Source organism: Pelmatolapia mariae, linkage group LG23, assembly GCF_036321145.2.
Source record: "Pelmatolapia mariae isolate MD_Pm_ZW linkage group LG23, Pm_UMD_F_2, whole genome shotgun sequence".
In the NCBI taxonomy this organism is placed as follows: domain Eukaryota; kingdom Metazoa; phylum Chordata; class Actinopteri; order Cichliformes; family Cichlidae; genus Pelmatolapia; species Pelmatolapia mariae.
This window is the reverse complement of record NC_086246.1, coordinates 10463583-10478545: the sequence shown is the minus strand read 5'-3', so window position 1 is coordinate 10478545 and position 14963 is coordinate 10463583. Positions and strand designations below refer to the sequence as shown.

The window sequence follows — 14963 nt, the reverse complement described above, 5'->3', positions numbered from 1 at the left end:
GGGTCACACACAAATACCTGCTGGCATCTCCTCCTTCATAGCCTGGTTGTACTTGGTATAGTCTGTTTCTGCCTCGAGTGCTGAAACATATTTGTTGCTTCCACCTTCAAGCAAGAACAGGTTTTTACATATTTTGCAAAGTACTTTATTGGAGGTTGTTGAAGCAGCTCTCTTTTAGGTATTCAAATTGTTGCTGACACATATGCCTGGGCTTGCGTCATGGGTGCACATACTAAGGAAAGTTAACATGTGGCATTGCTATTAGAGTGATATCAGGCTATTACATTTTTATATCACTTAAAAATGTATAGGTATTATTGCAGAAGACATGATATGGCACAGTCCTACCGGGAAATATACAGTTCGTGAGACCTCTGTGATTTTCAACCATTTATTTATTTTTTGCCAGTTGGCATAAAGAAAAAGAACATCCTATAGACTCACTTGGTCTTAATGGTGCTATTGAAAGTTAGAGGTCACAAACATAAACAGCACTCAAACTCTGTGGGGAAACAGCTATTTAAATGAAGTGCAGGTATTTCCACCAAATAAAACTTACCACGTGCCCCAACCATATCCTTGATCATCGCCGCAACTTTGTCAATGCTTTCCTGAGAACTAACATCCAGATGAGTTGTGATCAGGTTGCTGGAGCAGGACTTCTTTAGATCCTCTTCTCCTTTCTCAGTGAAACAAGAGGCAATCACTCGAAAGCCCTGCTTGTCAAGATGCCGGGCCAGAAGATTCCCAAAGCCACTGTCGCAGCCTGTGATGTACACATACTTGCTGTTTTTGTCAGAGACCCTGGGGAGCTCTCTGATCCAGCGGTACAGGTAGTAGAGAACCACCAGGCCCAGAAGGTACAGGTACATGACTGGAAGGACAAAGGAACGTATGTTTACTCGTTACTGGCTGTTTTAAAAAAGTGAACAGAGTAAGCCACGTGACAACACTGTTGTGTAAGGCCAACTTTAAGGTACCTCTGCATGTTTGATTTGGCTTTCTTTTTTCTTAATAACAGAAGCCAGTGTTCTTTTCGTGACAGTCCCAAGCCCAAGTCTCATGGCCATAGTTAACAGCGAATGCATCCATGTGCTGAGCAACAGGATTCACTATTAAGCAGTGGCCTGCTGGAGGTCATTTTGTATCTGAGCAAACGATCAGAAACAGACTCGATGAGGGTGGCCTGAGGGTCCGACGTCCTCTGGCAGACTCTAACAAACTCAAATTAGTGTTTAATTTGAGCTGGGTGTTCTTCCTGTGTATGTGTTGGTGTTCTTAAGGTCAGTCATTGCAAACAAGGCCTGTGCAGGTGTACACCCTGTATGAACTCATTTCACCTCATACAGTTCAAATTGGGAGAAAAGCTAAAATAAATGTGCTAATTATAACTGACATCTAAATGAACTTTTGCTATTAACAGAGGGCAAAAAAAGACTACTGTAAAGTTAGGCTTGGTTGTACTTAATAACATGATATTAATAATCATGATTAAACGTATTCAACTTATTAAAGCTTATTACTTTGAGTTGAACCAAAGTAGGTGACATGGATTCAAAATGGTTTATGCTACAAGTCTGTGTCCCCTCATTAAATTAAGCTAAACTAAACTTATTTAAAGAATTCCCAGTGTTCCAGGCTAACTGGTTTTCATGTTGAGTGATAAGTTTTGTTTACGTATTTCACTGTCTTGTTCCAGATGTTGCATCTGCAGGTTCATCATTTTAATTATTAATCATATGTTTGTAAATGCTGTTTATTTCAGCATACAACTATTCAATTCAGTTCAATTCAATTTTTTAGTATAGCTCCAACAAGAGCTGCCCCAAGGTGCTTTACATTGTACAGTAAAGGCAAATACTTGTTGGCAGTGGGAAGAAAAAACTCTCTTTTAACAGGAAAAAAACCTCCAACAAAACCAGACTCTGGGAGCGGCGGCTATCTGCAGCCACAGTTACCAGTTTACAGAAGTGCATGTCTGTGACAATACATCATAAAACATTACGTGGTTAAAAAATAAATGCATTTCATTGATTAAACTCGTAATTGTACGGTGTAGCGTATAATTGTAGTGTCTTTATCTTACAATATAAAGCGCCTAGAGGCAACTGTTGTGTTCCCAGTTCCCAGGGAGCCTCCCTCACTTAATGTACTATGGAGCCAATCAAATCAGTGCCTTCCTCTCCTCTACATAGCAAGCGTAAGGCTCAGCCTTTTCCTGTTAGTTTGCATTTGTGGGAGCTGATTTCTTTAACCGCTCTTTACAGAGACTTTTTTGCCCTCTACCTGCTCAGTTTGAAGGAAGAGTCCACGACAAGTCTGTCTGATTTTTTTTCAGTGACTATCTGTAGAAAATGACAGAGACTGCACTTGCAGTTGTAAGACTGTAGCTATTTTGGCCAACATTGTTCACTATTTTAAATTAAAAAAACAAACAAACAAACAAACTCAGTGACGATGTTAGGTCGTCTAAAGTTAATTAAACTTGCAGCTAAACGCACTTCATTTAAAGTCCGCCTCTAAATGTTCACAGATGTGACCAATTTACGACTACAAACTTACGGAGTTTGTTTGTTGACTGGTTGAAATAGTTGACGTGGAATCCAGCTAACCTGGAAGATGGGACTTGGACGCTTCTTTGCTCAATGTGACAGCAGAACAAAGCTGGGGTCATATGGAACCGAGTTCAAAGTACATTAACTCGAAGTTTCTTAACCCTTTTGAAACAAATATTAAAGCGTCCACCAAACGTCCTGAAATGTAACACTATTCATCTACTCAGCTACTGACTTATGCCAGTAATGTGCTGTCAGTTCACGGGATTTCTTACCTGATCCGAAGAAGATTTCACAGAGTGTTCGTGACAAGGTACGTATCCCCAACAGAGTTTGTTACCCCTGCATCGGGAGCGCGCACTGCACAGGGAGAGCCGATCCAGTTGACCCCGCCTATTAGTTTAGTCTCTTCTGTTCTCACGTGGTATCTGACGGGATTATTTCAACAAACCAACGACGGTTTCCATAATAAGAGGATAATAACACTGGATAACGCTCAATATACCACGTTGTCAACAAGTAAACGGTCCTGTGTACGTTTCCAGATGTCCTATAAAAACACTATTTGCTGTGATTGTTGCACATCGCCAAAAGTTATGTCTGCTGGAAACAAATATGCACCTTTCTGAGTACATCGCTGAAATCAGTTGTCTATTTTACAATTATTAAACACATTTCTGTAGCTGAAGGACAAGAATAAGGGATACTGTTTGTGCATAATTTGGACAGAGGAACAAATCTGTTCCTCCCAAGTCTGCGGAAGCTGTGGGCGGACCTTGTGGAAGACTGGAGCAGAAAGACTTAAAAAGACAAAGATCAAGAGCAGTCACTAATCATAATCTTAAAGATATGCAGATTAAATACTAGATGAGGTGGATACAGGTTCTGGCAGCGTGGAATGAAATAAGAAACCTGTGTTTAGTGAAGATAATATAACATAAACAAGTTGCGTGTCTAGTGTGGATGCTTAAAGCTGTAAATATCCAATAAAAACGGAGTTAAGCCCCGAATGATTCCTCTCCCTGCAGTATTTAGGTTTAAAGTAATCTTCTGACTTGAGTCCCATCTTGAATCTGATAGAGAATCTGTGCAGGGAGTTGGGCATTATGGTGATGACAAGAAGGCTGAATGACTCAGTGCTCTTCCCCAAAGAAAAATTTCAAAATACAAGTAGGAACATTCAAAAAACTGGTCAGCAGTTTCAAAATAGGTCTGAACGCTTGAACACCAGTAAAACCTTTCCATTGATTATTGTGAAAAGTATAAATAATTTTCTGCATTCAATTTTTAATACAATGTAAATAACAGATTTTTTTTCACTCATTTTTATATTGCTCTATTATATTTTGAGAGATACCTGCCCTAATTCCTACCTACTTCTTGTTTGAATGAAAATCACTTTAAATCTAGAGCTGCCAGAGTTATGAATCATTTTCAGCTTAACCTTATTCAGTGTTTGTTTTATTACACTTGGGATGTGCTTTTTATTATTCACTCATGTTTTCTATCGAGCTACAGAAAGTTTATTTTACAAGAATAAAATAGACTATTGCTTTCAGTGATGTTCTCAGAAAGGTGTATTTTGTTTCCAGCAGGCAAAGTTTAGACATAAGTTTCTATGAATCGAGTCTATAGAGACGTGATTATCGCTCCTTGCCCAGTGCGCGCTCCCGACGCAGGGGAAACACATTCTGTCGGGGATACCTAACGTGGCACGACACCTGTGCTCGAGCGGCTGTACAGCGTCGAAGCCAACAAAATATGAGAAGTACTTCCCGCTTTAGAAGTTCTGCTAAGGCCAACAGGCGCCACTCATCGGTAAGCTAAAAAATAGCTAAACCTCCGGGTAAAGATGATGATGCCGGGGAGGACTGGTGTGTGAAAAGTGTTTTTCAAGTAGCCAAAAATCTCCTCAATTATCTTTGTTCCAGATTTGTGATTTTTGTAAGCAATATAAGTTGTAAAAAATATTCATATAAATTCATATAAATAAATTATATCATATTTTGGTATTTAAACCCCAAACATGCCAGGCAACGAGACTGTCCATGTAAAAGAAGACTACGAAAACTAAGTGATAATGATAATAAAATAAAAATTAAAGTATACCGACACTGTGAGGAATACTGAAGTCATTTTTGACCAGAGTATCACCTTCAGTGTGTGTATTAAACAAGTGTGTAGGACTGCTTTTCTGCATTTGCACAATCTCTCTAAAATGTGTCAGAGCAATGCTGAAAAATTAGTTCATGCATTTAATACTTCTGGGTTGAAAATACTTGATATCAGTTACAACCAAAATAAAACAGGATACAAAACCCAATAAAATACTTATGAACAGGCTAAATATTAAATAAAACATTAGATCATGAGGGATGGTCCCATAGTAATAGTGATCAAAGAATGTAAATGCAAAATACAGAATGTTATGAGCAAAACTGGAATTCACAACAGAATACTGGAAAAGAATACAAAACACAAAATGAGGAATAAAACATAAAAGGTTAACACTCACCAGCCACTTTGTTAGGTACATATATTGAACTACTCATTAATACAAGTATCTCAAAAGCTAGTCACATGGCAAGTAGACATGCTGAAGTTCTGACTACCAGAACAGGGAAGAACGGCAATTTAAGTGACTTTGAACGTAGCGTGGTTGTTGGTGCCAGACTGACTGGTTTGAGTATTCCAGAAACTGCTGATCCTCTCTGATTTTCCTCAACAGTTTACAGAGAATGATACATAAAAGGGAAAATGATCTGTGAGAGTCAGTTCTCTTGTAGAAAATGCCTCGTTGCCAGAGGTCAGAGAAGCCTGGCCAGTAACTAACATAATCACTTGTTACAACCAAGATATGCAGAAGAGCATCTGTGAATGCACACTGAAACAAATGGGTGCAGCAGCAGAAGACCACACCAGGTGAAAGGACAGGAAATTAAGGACAGATTCTACCTGCTGAGCAGTCCTGTGCCTTTTGTCATGTTCTTTGTTTCATGATGTATACAACCAGTGAAAGGTCTGGGCTGCAGGCAGACCCGTTTCAGTACCTGAACTTATCTACAAAGCCATGCTGTTCTAATAGATGCAGTATTTAGTTTAGCATTGTCATGCTGAAATATCCAAGGCCTTCCCTTAAAAACATCTGTCTAGATGAGAGACTATGTTGCTTTAAAACCAGCATTGATGATGCCTTTCCAGAAGGCAATTCCATAGGCATCAATGCAACTTCCATACAATCAGAGATGCAGGCTTTTGATTTGAGCACTGAACAAACTGGAAAACTGGAAACAAACCTCTAGAGTCCAGAGAGTGTCGTAAATAGATGAATTGAAATTTGACAAGCGACAGAATAGCAAAGATGGCAGTAATTCTGGGTTGTATTAACACACGGCTTGTAGCGGTCTTTTGCATTTGATGCTTTGTTGAGCTGTATGTCCAGATTTTGCTCTTTTGCACCATCTGGTGGTGATCTGATAATAATGCCATAAATGACTATTTAGCCCCTCCTGGATGTCAGCTCACGAGGTTTGTGTACTTTAAATGTTTTATTTTCTGTGATTGATGACTTCTTGATTGATTGACATCAAGTACAAGAGTGCATTTTGATGTGATGTTTTCGTCCATGAGCAGTTCTCACGGGTTGTCAAGACCAGAATTGACCCTGTTTTATAACTCTACAGCGTGCCTACGTCAACCCTTGAGGGTGCTACACGGCTTCTTCTTCTTTATATGGTAGAGTTTTAACCTGTGTTTGTGGATGGCACACTGCACTGGGAGTGTTTCTGTGCCCATACAGAGATTTGCATGATAGAATTATGCCTGTGTTTTTATGCAGTGCCACACGAGGGCCCCAAGATCACAAGTATCCTACGTTGTTTTTCACCCTCTTCTCTTGCACACAGATTCTCAGTGTCTTTTGATGAAGATGTTATTCAAAGACTTTGCAATGTTACATTGATGAACATCTGTAATTGTTCCTAAATTTGTAGAATTTTGTAGATGAAACTCTGCACATGTTTCCTTTTGCAAAACTCCTCATATCTGAGATGCTGTTTTTAATGCCCAGTCATGTTACTGGCATGTTACCAATAAATCTAATTCTTTGCTAAATGTTCCTCCAGCTGTTTCATTTTAGTACTGCTTACTTTACCTGCCATTTGTTCCCCTAGTCCCAAGTCTTTTGAGAAGTGTTGCTGCCATCAAATTCAAAACAAGCAATGAAAGCTACCTTTCATGAAGTAGTCTGTTTCAACATTTAATGTTTTTTTTTTTGTGCAATTTTTTTCCATTTTAAACATCTAAACTTCTTCGGAATTAGGGTTGTAGATCTTAAAGACTTGTATACAACTTTTCTTTTTTGACCACTAAAAAATGCAGGTCTGCACTGGTTTAATTTTTCCTGCATCTCTTCTGAAAACTCCATGTTTTTGCCTCAAAATTATATTCGCCTGACAAGGGTCAGGGTCATACATTTTTACCACAAGGTGGCAGAAGTGCTGTTTAATGATTCATTTCCTGTTCTGCAGAGGCTGCTTTCAGATACTCCTAGAAGATTTCCACTTTTAAAGTTTTAAACTCACGGATATGTAAATGCTATACGACAGATTTTATAACAGAATATAATAAAAAAGGACTACTTGCTAGGTACACTAAGCTGTTAATGCAGATTTCCCAGCTCTAAATAAATCTCACCAAGTCAAGCAACTTAAAGTTTCTGGGGATTTTGTTAATCATTGCAGCATTTCTGAGCCTACAGAAAGAACCACAGTTCCCTTTAGGTTGACTTTACACATCATTTATGTGCACGAAGATAATACATTTTCCATGACACATGTCAAAAACACATCAAACAAGAGCTATTAAATGTACCCATTCTTTAAATTATTTATTTAGTGATATTTCACTTGGTACATTTGCCATTTTTGTGGTATTGCCAGCCTGAATGAAGTAATTGCCATGCAGTGGAGTTTTTAAAACACTGTGCTTGAAATGAGTATCGCTATGTTACCATGACCTCTTAATCTGAAATGCTTCTCCCAGACATGCACATTATTTTGTTGTTTGTGGTTTCCTGAATGCACTTGAAAGCTGCGGTGAATGACCTACAGTTCACAACCATCAAACCCTCAAATGTGCAACCATGCATATCCAATCACAAGTCATTATTATATAAATAATATAAATCACTAAAGTTGTCCATCATCCATAACTGAAGAGGGAAATTTATACACAAAAAAGAAGAATTTTGTGTGTTCCACATAGTTAAAATATGAGTTAGAGGACTTCAACAGCATCTATAAACATGTCTTAAATTTACTATCTACACTTGCACAGCAATGCCTTGACTGTTCATTAGTTTTTGATTAGAAGTTGGACTTTTTGCAACTACCAGACTCAGCAACCTGTGTTTATCCCTGTATTCAATTTAATCTCAGAGAAAAGTACTGATAGTAAGGTCCTCATAAATAAGAATGTAAGTAAATATAAATATAAGTTGGAACAACTTCATTTTTTAATAAGTGTGACACCGCGTGTCTGGCCCGGCACACACATGGTCAGTGTTGCAGGGCAAGTGAACATTTTATTTTCCTTTTCAGTGAACAAACTTGCAGCCTTTTCAGCCGTTGCGACTCTGGCTCAGGTCTCTCGTCTTCTGTGGTCCCAGCTGGCTACTAAAACAGGGAAACCATGATTGGATGATTGAGCCCAGCTGCCCTGCCAGCATCCCTGGCACTGCCCCCAAACCCACTGCAGCACCCCTCCTCTGCAGCTGAACAGCAGACCACACCCTGCCACATTAAGTTTAAAGGCATTCATTTTCTTCTTCTTCTTCCTTCTCACTTTAGCGCTTGCTAACTCAGAAAATTTGCCTCTAGCTCTCCTTATCCCTAGCATCTTTCTCTGTCTCACAGATCTTCTGCATATCTTTCTTCATTACATTCATGAACCTGCTCTGTGGTCTTCCTCTTTTCCTTCTGCCCAGCAACTCCATCTTTAACATCAGTTGTCCAGTATATCCAATATTTGTCTTCCATACATGTCAAAACCATTTCAGCCTGACCTCTTTAACTTTGTCTCCAAACCACTCAACCTCAGCTACTTGTATACTTGTTTTGAACTCTTAGCCATTCAGGTGATTCCCAGGGGAAATTTGAACATCTTCAATTCTGCCACCTCAATGCTTCCTAGCTACATTTTCCCCTGACACCACTTTCGGTCTCCTTTTTTGGGGCTGCATCTACTACAATAACATGTACTCCACCTGTGTGCATATGTTCACCACAGCCTTGTCCATATGCATATCTGTAGAAGACTGCATAAGGAAAGCAATCTTCTTGTGAAATTGTCTTCTTAGGGCACATTGGTGCACTTGGGATGCCTGTCTCTGGCATCCCCCATTATATTGAACTTATACTGGCTTTTAGTTTGGAGATGGTACTAAGGTTCATGCCACATAAAGAGAGCCACAGATTTATAGAAACAAAAAATTAAATGCAGTGTGGTGTATAAACACATAGTGAGTGAAAAATGTGACTGAAAAAGAAACAATGCATCATGGGAATGCCCCAGCAGATTAGAGTTATTGCAATGTATCTAAGGAATTATTTAAGGCCGCCTGATTCAGCCCTAACTATGCTTTATCAAAAAGCATATAATTACTCCAACAGGCTAACAGGATTTGGTGGAAGCACTGTGATGGTGTGGGATGGCTTCTCCCTCCATTGAAAAACAAAGCTGCAACCAGTGGCCAAATCTCCACAGTCTGGGACCAAACTCTGTCCCCTAACAATTTTTGCCCCCGGAGAGTGGGTTTATCAGAGAGATTTATCAGACTACCTCCAGAATTTGGGAGGAAGAGGCTTGCCTCCAGTCCTGTCCTTAACCACATTGAACACGTGTGAGATCACCTTGGGTTGCTGTTTGTGCCAGAGTGACCAACACAGCCACACTGGCAGACTTGTAACAAATGCTGGTTGAGGAATGGGATGCCATTCCACAGCAGTGTGTGACAAAGCTGGTGACCAGTATGAGTGGGGAGGTGCAAGGCAGATTTATTTATATAGCACATTTTCATGCACAAGACAACTCAAGGTGCTTTACATAAACATTAAAAGGCATTACATTAAAAACAAAGAACATTAAACAACAGATAGCGAGAAACCAGCAACAGAACACACAGTGAGTTATATACGACACAAACAGAGGTCAATGGCAAATACACCGTCATCGTAACCATTATTATTTCCACCACAACCACCACCACAACCATCATCAGCACTGCCATCATCATCATCGCCACCACTGTCAGTGTACATATGCATGAAAATATATTCAAAAGAGGAAAAAAAACTCTACATATTATTTAAAAGTGATAACACATAAAAAAGTTTCAAGACCTAATTTAAAGGACTTTTGTGCAGATTTTGATCAGAGTTCAGGTTTTCTGGTAGTTTGATATTATTTGACCAAATTAGTAGAGTTTAGTTCTGGACCAGAACCATTCAGCACCTGGCAGCAGTGTGACAAATACACTGGCAGCAACCTTTTAAAATGAGATGTTTGGGGCACAGGAAGTCAGTGTAGAGATCTGTGAACTGAAGTAATGCGTTCCCTTTTATTGGTCTTTGTAAGGACACATGCAGCTGTGTTCTGAATTAGTTGCAGTTGTCTTAATGATTTTTAGAGAGACCTGCAAAAACTCCATTATAGTAGTCAAGCCTACTGAAAACAAATGCATGAACAAAATTCTCTAAATCATGTTGAGCCATCAGTCCCCTTATTCTAGATATATTCTTTAGGTGATAAAAAGGGTGATTTGTTTATTGCTTTGATATGACTTTTAAAATTTAGCTTAGATTCCAAAATAACACCAAGATTTCAGGCTTGATCTGTTAATTTCAGCATTCTAGCAAGTGAAGGTGGGCATTGTACTTTGGACCCTCATCTGTTTTTATCCATCCATCCATCCATCCATCCTACTCTAAGCCCCTCCCGCATGGCCTAAGCCCTCACCCTATCTCTAACGGAGAGGACAGCCACCCTTCGGAGAAAGCTCATTTCTGCTGCTTGCATCCAAAATCTTGTTCTTTCGGTCACTACCCAAAGCTTGTGACCATAAGTGTGAGTAGGGACGCAGATCGACCAGTAAATTGAGAGCTTCGCTTTTACACTCAGCTCTCTCTTCACCATGACGGATTGGTAAAGCGTCCACATCACTGCAGCCGCAGCACCAATCCAACAGATGGATTGGTGCTGCGGCTGCAGTGATGTGGCACTCCCTTCTCCCCTCATTCGCGAACAAGTACCCGAGAGAGGGGAGAAGGTGGCCGAGATGCTTAAACTACTCCACTTGGGGCAGGAACTCGTCCCTGACCCGGAGTGGGCACGCCACCCTTTTCCAGCTGAGGACCGTGGGATCAGAATTGGAAATGCTGTATTTCATTTCCGCCGCTTCACACTTGGCTGTGAACTGCTCCAGTGCGAAGCTGGAGGCGGTCACCTGATGAAGCCAACAGAACCACATCATCTGCAAAAAGCAGAGATGAGATTCTGAGACCACCCAAATGGAAGCCTTTAGCCAGTTGGCTATGCCTAGAAATTCTGTCCATAAAAATTATGAACAGAATAGGTGACAAAGGGCAGCCCTGGCAGTGTCCAACACCCACTGGAAACAAGTCCGAATTATTGCCAGCTATGCGGACCAAGCTCTTGCAATGATTTTATAAGGATTGAATGGCCTGTAGCAATAGGCCAGACACCACATACTCCTGAAGCACCTCCCACAGGACACCCAGAAGGACAAGGTTGAATGCCTTCTCCAAGTCCACAAAACATATGTAGACTGGTTGGGAAAACTCCCATTGCCCCTCGAGTATCCTCGAGAGGGTAAAGAGCTGGTTCAGTGTTCCACGACCAGAATTTTCCAGTCTGTCTTAACATCCACTCTGTCTAATAGGATGTTTTTGTCAACTGAGATCTAGCAGAACTAAAACAGTACAGTCTGTTTAAATTGATTAAATTAAAAAATTTGATAAGGGCAGTTTCAAATCCAATTTAGACATTTTGTCTGAATTGATTTTAGGGGGAAGCAAGCACTATCCAGGTCCTGGCCTTAATGTGTAGAAGCTAACCACTTTTCAAATTCCAGCAATTTTTACTTAAAAAACAATGGAAATTCATTATAGACTTTAACAGAAGAAAAAAACATTCAGGGGCAACTGTGACAAGGGGGTTTGTCAGCCGATCAGCAGTAGCAAATAAGACATGCATTATTGCTGTTTAGTAATAATGTTAGAGAAAAAAAGCTGTCTTGCATTTTTTTAATTCCAAGTTATAAAACCTCTCTTCAAAATTTGATAGCGGATATCAAGATTTGTTTCTCCATGGAGAAACTCACTTGAGTCTTTACTGTTGTTGGATGAATGCACTCCAAAACATCTGTAATTTTGAAACTGAACTCATCTACAAGCTTGTTAACTGTTCCAGAAAGTGGACAAAGTCCACAAAGTGGAGGCAAAGAGGAGATAGTGTGAGAGAATAATTCCCTTGTCATTTCATTAATATGTCACTTACTGATTACCTAAATTTTTGTGTCTTTGTGCACTGGAGCATTTACATGAAAAAACACACAGTTATGGTCAGAGAGAGCCACATCACTTACTGTGATCTTAGAAATATTAAAACCCCTGGTTTTAATATTACATCCAGTGTCCCTGTGTGTTGGCACTGTAACATGTTGGATCAACTTATAATTAACCAGAATATTACACATGGGAAATGTCAACATGGATGTTATAATCACCAGTGATTACCAGATAATCAGATTAAGTGCAAATTATGGACAATAACTCAGCAAATTCATCAAAGAATATAGCATTGTATTTAGGTGGCTTATAAAATTTAGAAAAAGAGAATATAGTAACCCTGATTGCAACATATTGAAAGGAAGTATATTCTCCGTAGGACATATGTTTACACTGGATGGAATTATTGACTAGATTGGTCAATGGGCCCTCCTTTCTTTCCCTCTCTCTCGTGAACAAAACTGAAGTCAGGAGTGACTGATTCAATAAGAATGATTGTAATTGTATCTTTATCTAGCCAAGTCTCCAATAAAAACACAAAGTTAAGTTAATGTATGATAATAAAATCATTAATTAACAATGATTTACCTGCCAACTAAATTAAGAGTGTTGCAAGTGTTATGTACCTTCTTAGGTCTTTTCCTGTTACTAATCAGCATGGGATCTGAATAAGCTACAGGCACCCTGGGCCCAGGTGAAGTAGGATTTAGAGGCTTCCTTGGAAGTGAGGGAGGGACAGGACATTTTAGACATGAGGGAATGGCAGTAGGGCAGGGAGTTGGTTTATTACGTGCAGTGACCAATCATTCAAAACTTTCAAAATTTTGATAAGGGCAGTTTCAGTGCTGTGGCATGAACCTGTGTTTCACACAAGTCTTTAAAAGCTCTGAGCAGAAAAATCTCCACAGACATGCACATCTATGCATAGTGTTAACTTTGTATTGGACCATATGATATTATTTATAATTAAGATTTCCCTCAAAACTACCTTTGATATTTTTTTTAGAAATAGGTAATGAAATACGTAAGTTAACCCAGCTAAACGATCTGACAAATCACAACAGTACAGCACCTAAATCACAGCAGCGATCACTCTGGAGAAACATGGCTTGGCAGGATCAATACCAGGTATCTATACAGCAACAAAATTAAATGTTCTTTGTATTGGGGACGTTAGAAAAGATACAAAATACCAAGTCATACTAAACAAACAAACTGCTACTAAACAAAAAAGCTGTCACTAGCACGATTATTATTATAATGAACTCATTTTTGTTATTACTGGTCGACCACTGCCACTGTGTGTAACATGTGGAGGATGTACAGCAAGAAGTATCCAGCTTTCTAAATGCTGTGCATGCTGTTTACTGTCCCACAAAATAAAAAGATGGCCAGGTCATAACTACAGTGAACACAGAGGTAGCATGGAGCTTAGATTAGCTGGAAACTCAAGTCCTTGATTTAATTTAATGTTATTTTATTTTCGGGGCTTGTAAAGAGGATCTACAACATTTGGATAACTGTTGCACTGAATCTTCGGTCTGTGTACATTCCCATAGCTACTGACTGCAGAAACTATGTCATCCTGTCAGCATGCATGTTTATAGCGAGGCAATTTGCTGGTAATGTAACTGCTGATGCACTTCTGACAGAGCAGCCACACAGATAATAATACTAACAGACAGTTTTTAGAAGAAGAATAAAAGTAATGATGATGGCCAGTGGTACCTCTCAGCCTTCTAGTAGACACAGCTATGACATCAGTTCCTAGGTGACGTCTTTCTCAAATGATTGCATTTAGAAGATTTCCAGAAAAATTGACCTCTGACCCCTGACTTTGAGGTTGAGGTCACAAACTCAATATTTTTAATAGATGGTATCAATTTGAAATCCTATATCCTATGTAATTGTTTAGACTTACACCACTTACAGCAGATACTGATGCAAGTTTATAATGGTCTGTTAATTTAAGTTTAAAAATGTGCAAACAATCTTAACTCACCTTGTGTTTGATTATCACATCATCATTTGATATCGGTTAACGTTAGCTAACTGGAGCCTACATTTTCCTTTCATGTTGCTCTGTAACCAGCCCAAAGGATTTACACTTTTTCATACTGGTATTTTAGCTTTTCAAAGTATAGAACTCAAGACTGCAGTAAAGTTTTCAAAGCAACAGTGCAGCCGATTTTTCCTGCAGAACTCCTTTCCAATGGGCATAACTTCCGGGGAAAACATGACCACTTTCTTTGATTTAAGCATAATTTATTGTAAGAGACTGAAAGCCCTTAAACAATATATGAAAATTGCAAGACTAAACTATGTTTAGATGAGAAATTTAAATTAGTCATGTTGGATATGCAAGTTTCTTATATTCAAATACAACAACTGCCCCATAGCATTTTCTTGTGTTGTCTGGGTCCATTAAAGCAACATATAAAGAAATGAGGGGTGGCTCACATTAATATGTATTTATATGTATTGCATTTATTAAAATGCTAAAATTGGCCTACCATAATTTTCTACTTATTACAGTATGATTATAATTGGTAGAGGATTATGATAGTTTATGGAGATAGAACCAGAACCTACTACAGCTGTACACAGTTTAAAAAGCTATGGATTCTAATATTCAGCTTGACATTAGACTAGGATAAATGGTGGTTGGCCTTTACAAGTAAAAGGTTTGCTTTTGCAAGGTCATTGGCCGTTCCAGCAGCGAAAAACCGAGAGGTCACTTACCTTCTAACAAAACAATCCAACCCCCTGTTCCAACAAAGGCCTAATCTGTTCAATAACAGCATGCGAAGTGCTGCCAAGG

At 39.2% G+C, this 14963-nt stretch overlaps 1 protein-coding gene across 3 annotated transcripts in view; it reads right to left on the bottom strand.

Annotated features, from left to right (window-relative positions):
• The window catches only part of LOC135932102 (retinol dehydrogenase 7-like), a 46926-nt gene that overhangs the window by 6029 nt on the left and 25934 nt on the right, over positions 1-14963 (bottom strand). For 2 of the 3 annotated variants that reach the window (XM_065469748.1, XM_065469747.1), the window contains exons 1-2: positions 2831-2936; positions 560-874 (exon numbers count right to left, since the gene is read on the bottom strand). In XM_065469748.1, coding sequence (XP_065325820.1) covers positions 560-872 — 313 coding nt within the window. In that variant the 5' untranslated portion in view covers positions 873-874; positions 2831-2936. Of the gene's footprint in view, positions 1-559; positions 875-2830; positions 2937-14963 lie in introns of those variants that run through there. The other variant, XM_065469749.1, reaches the window with a different exon arrangement.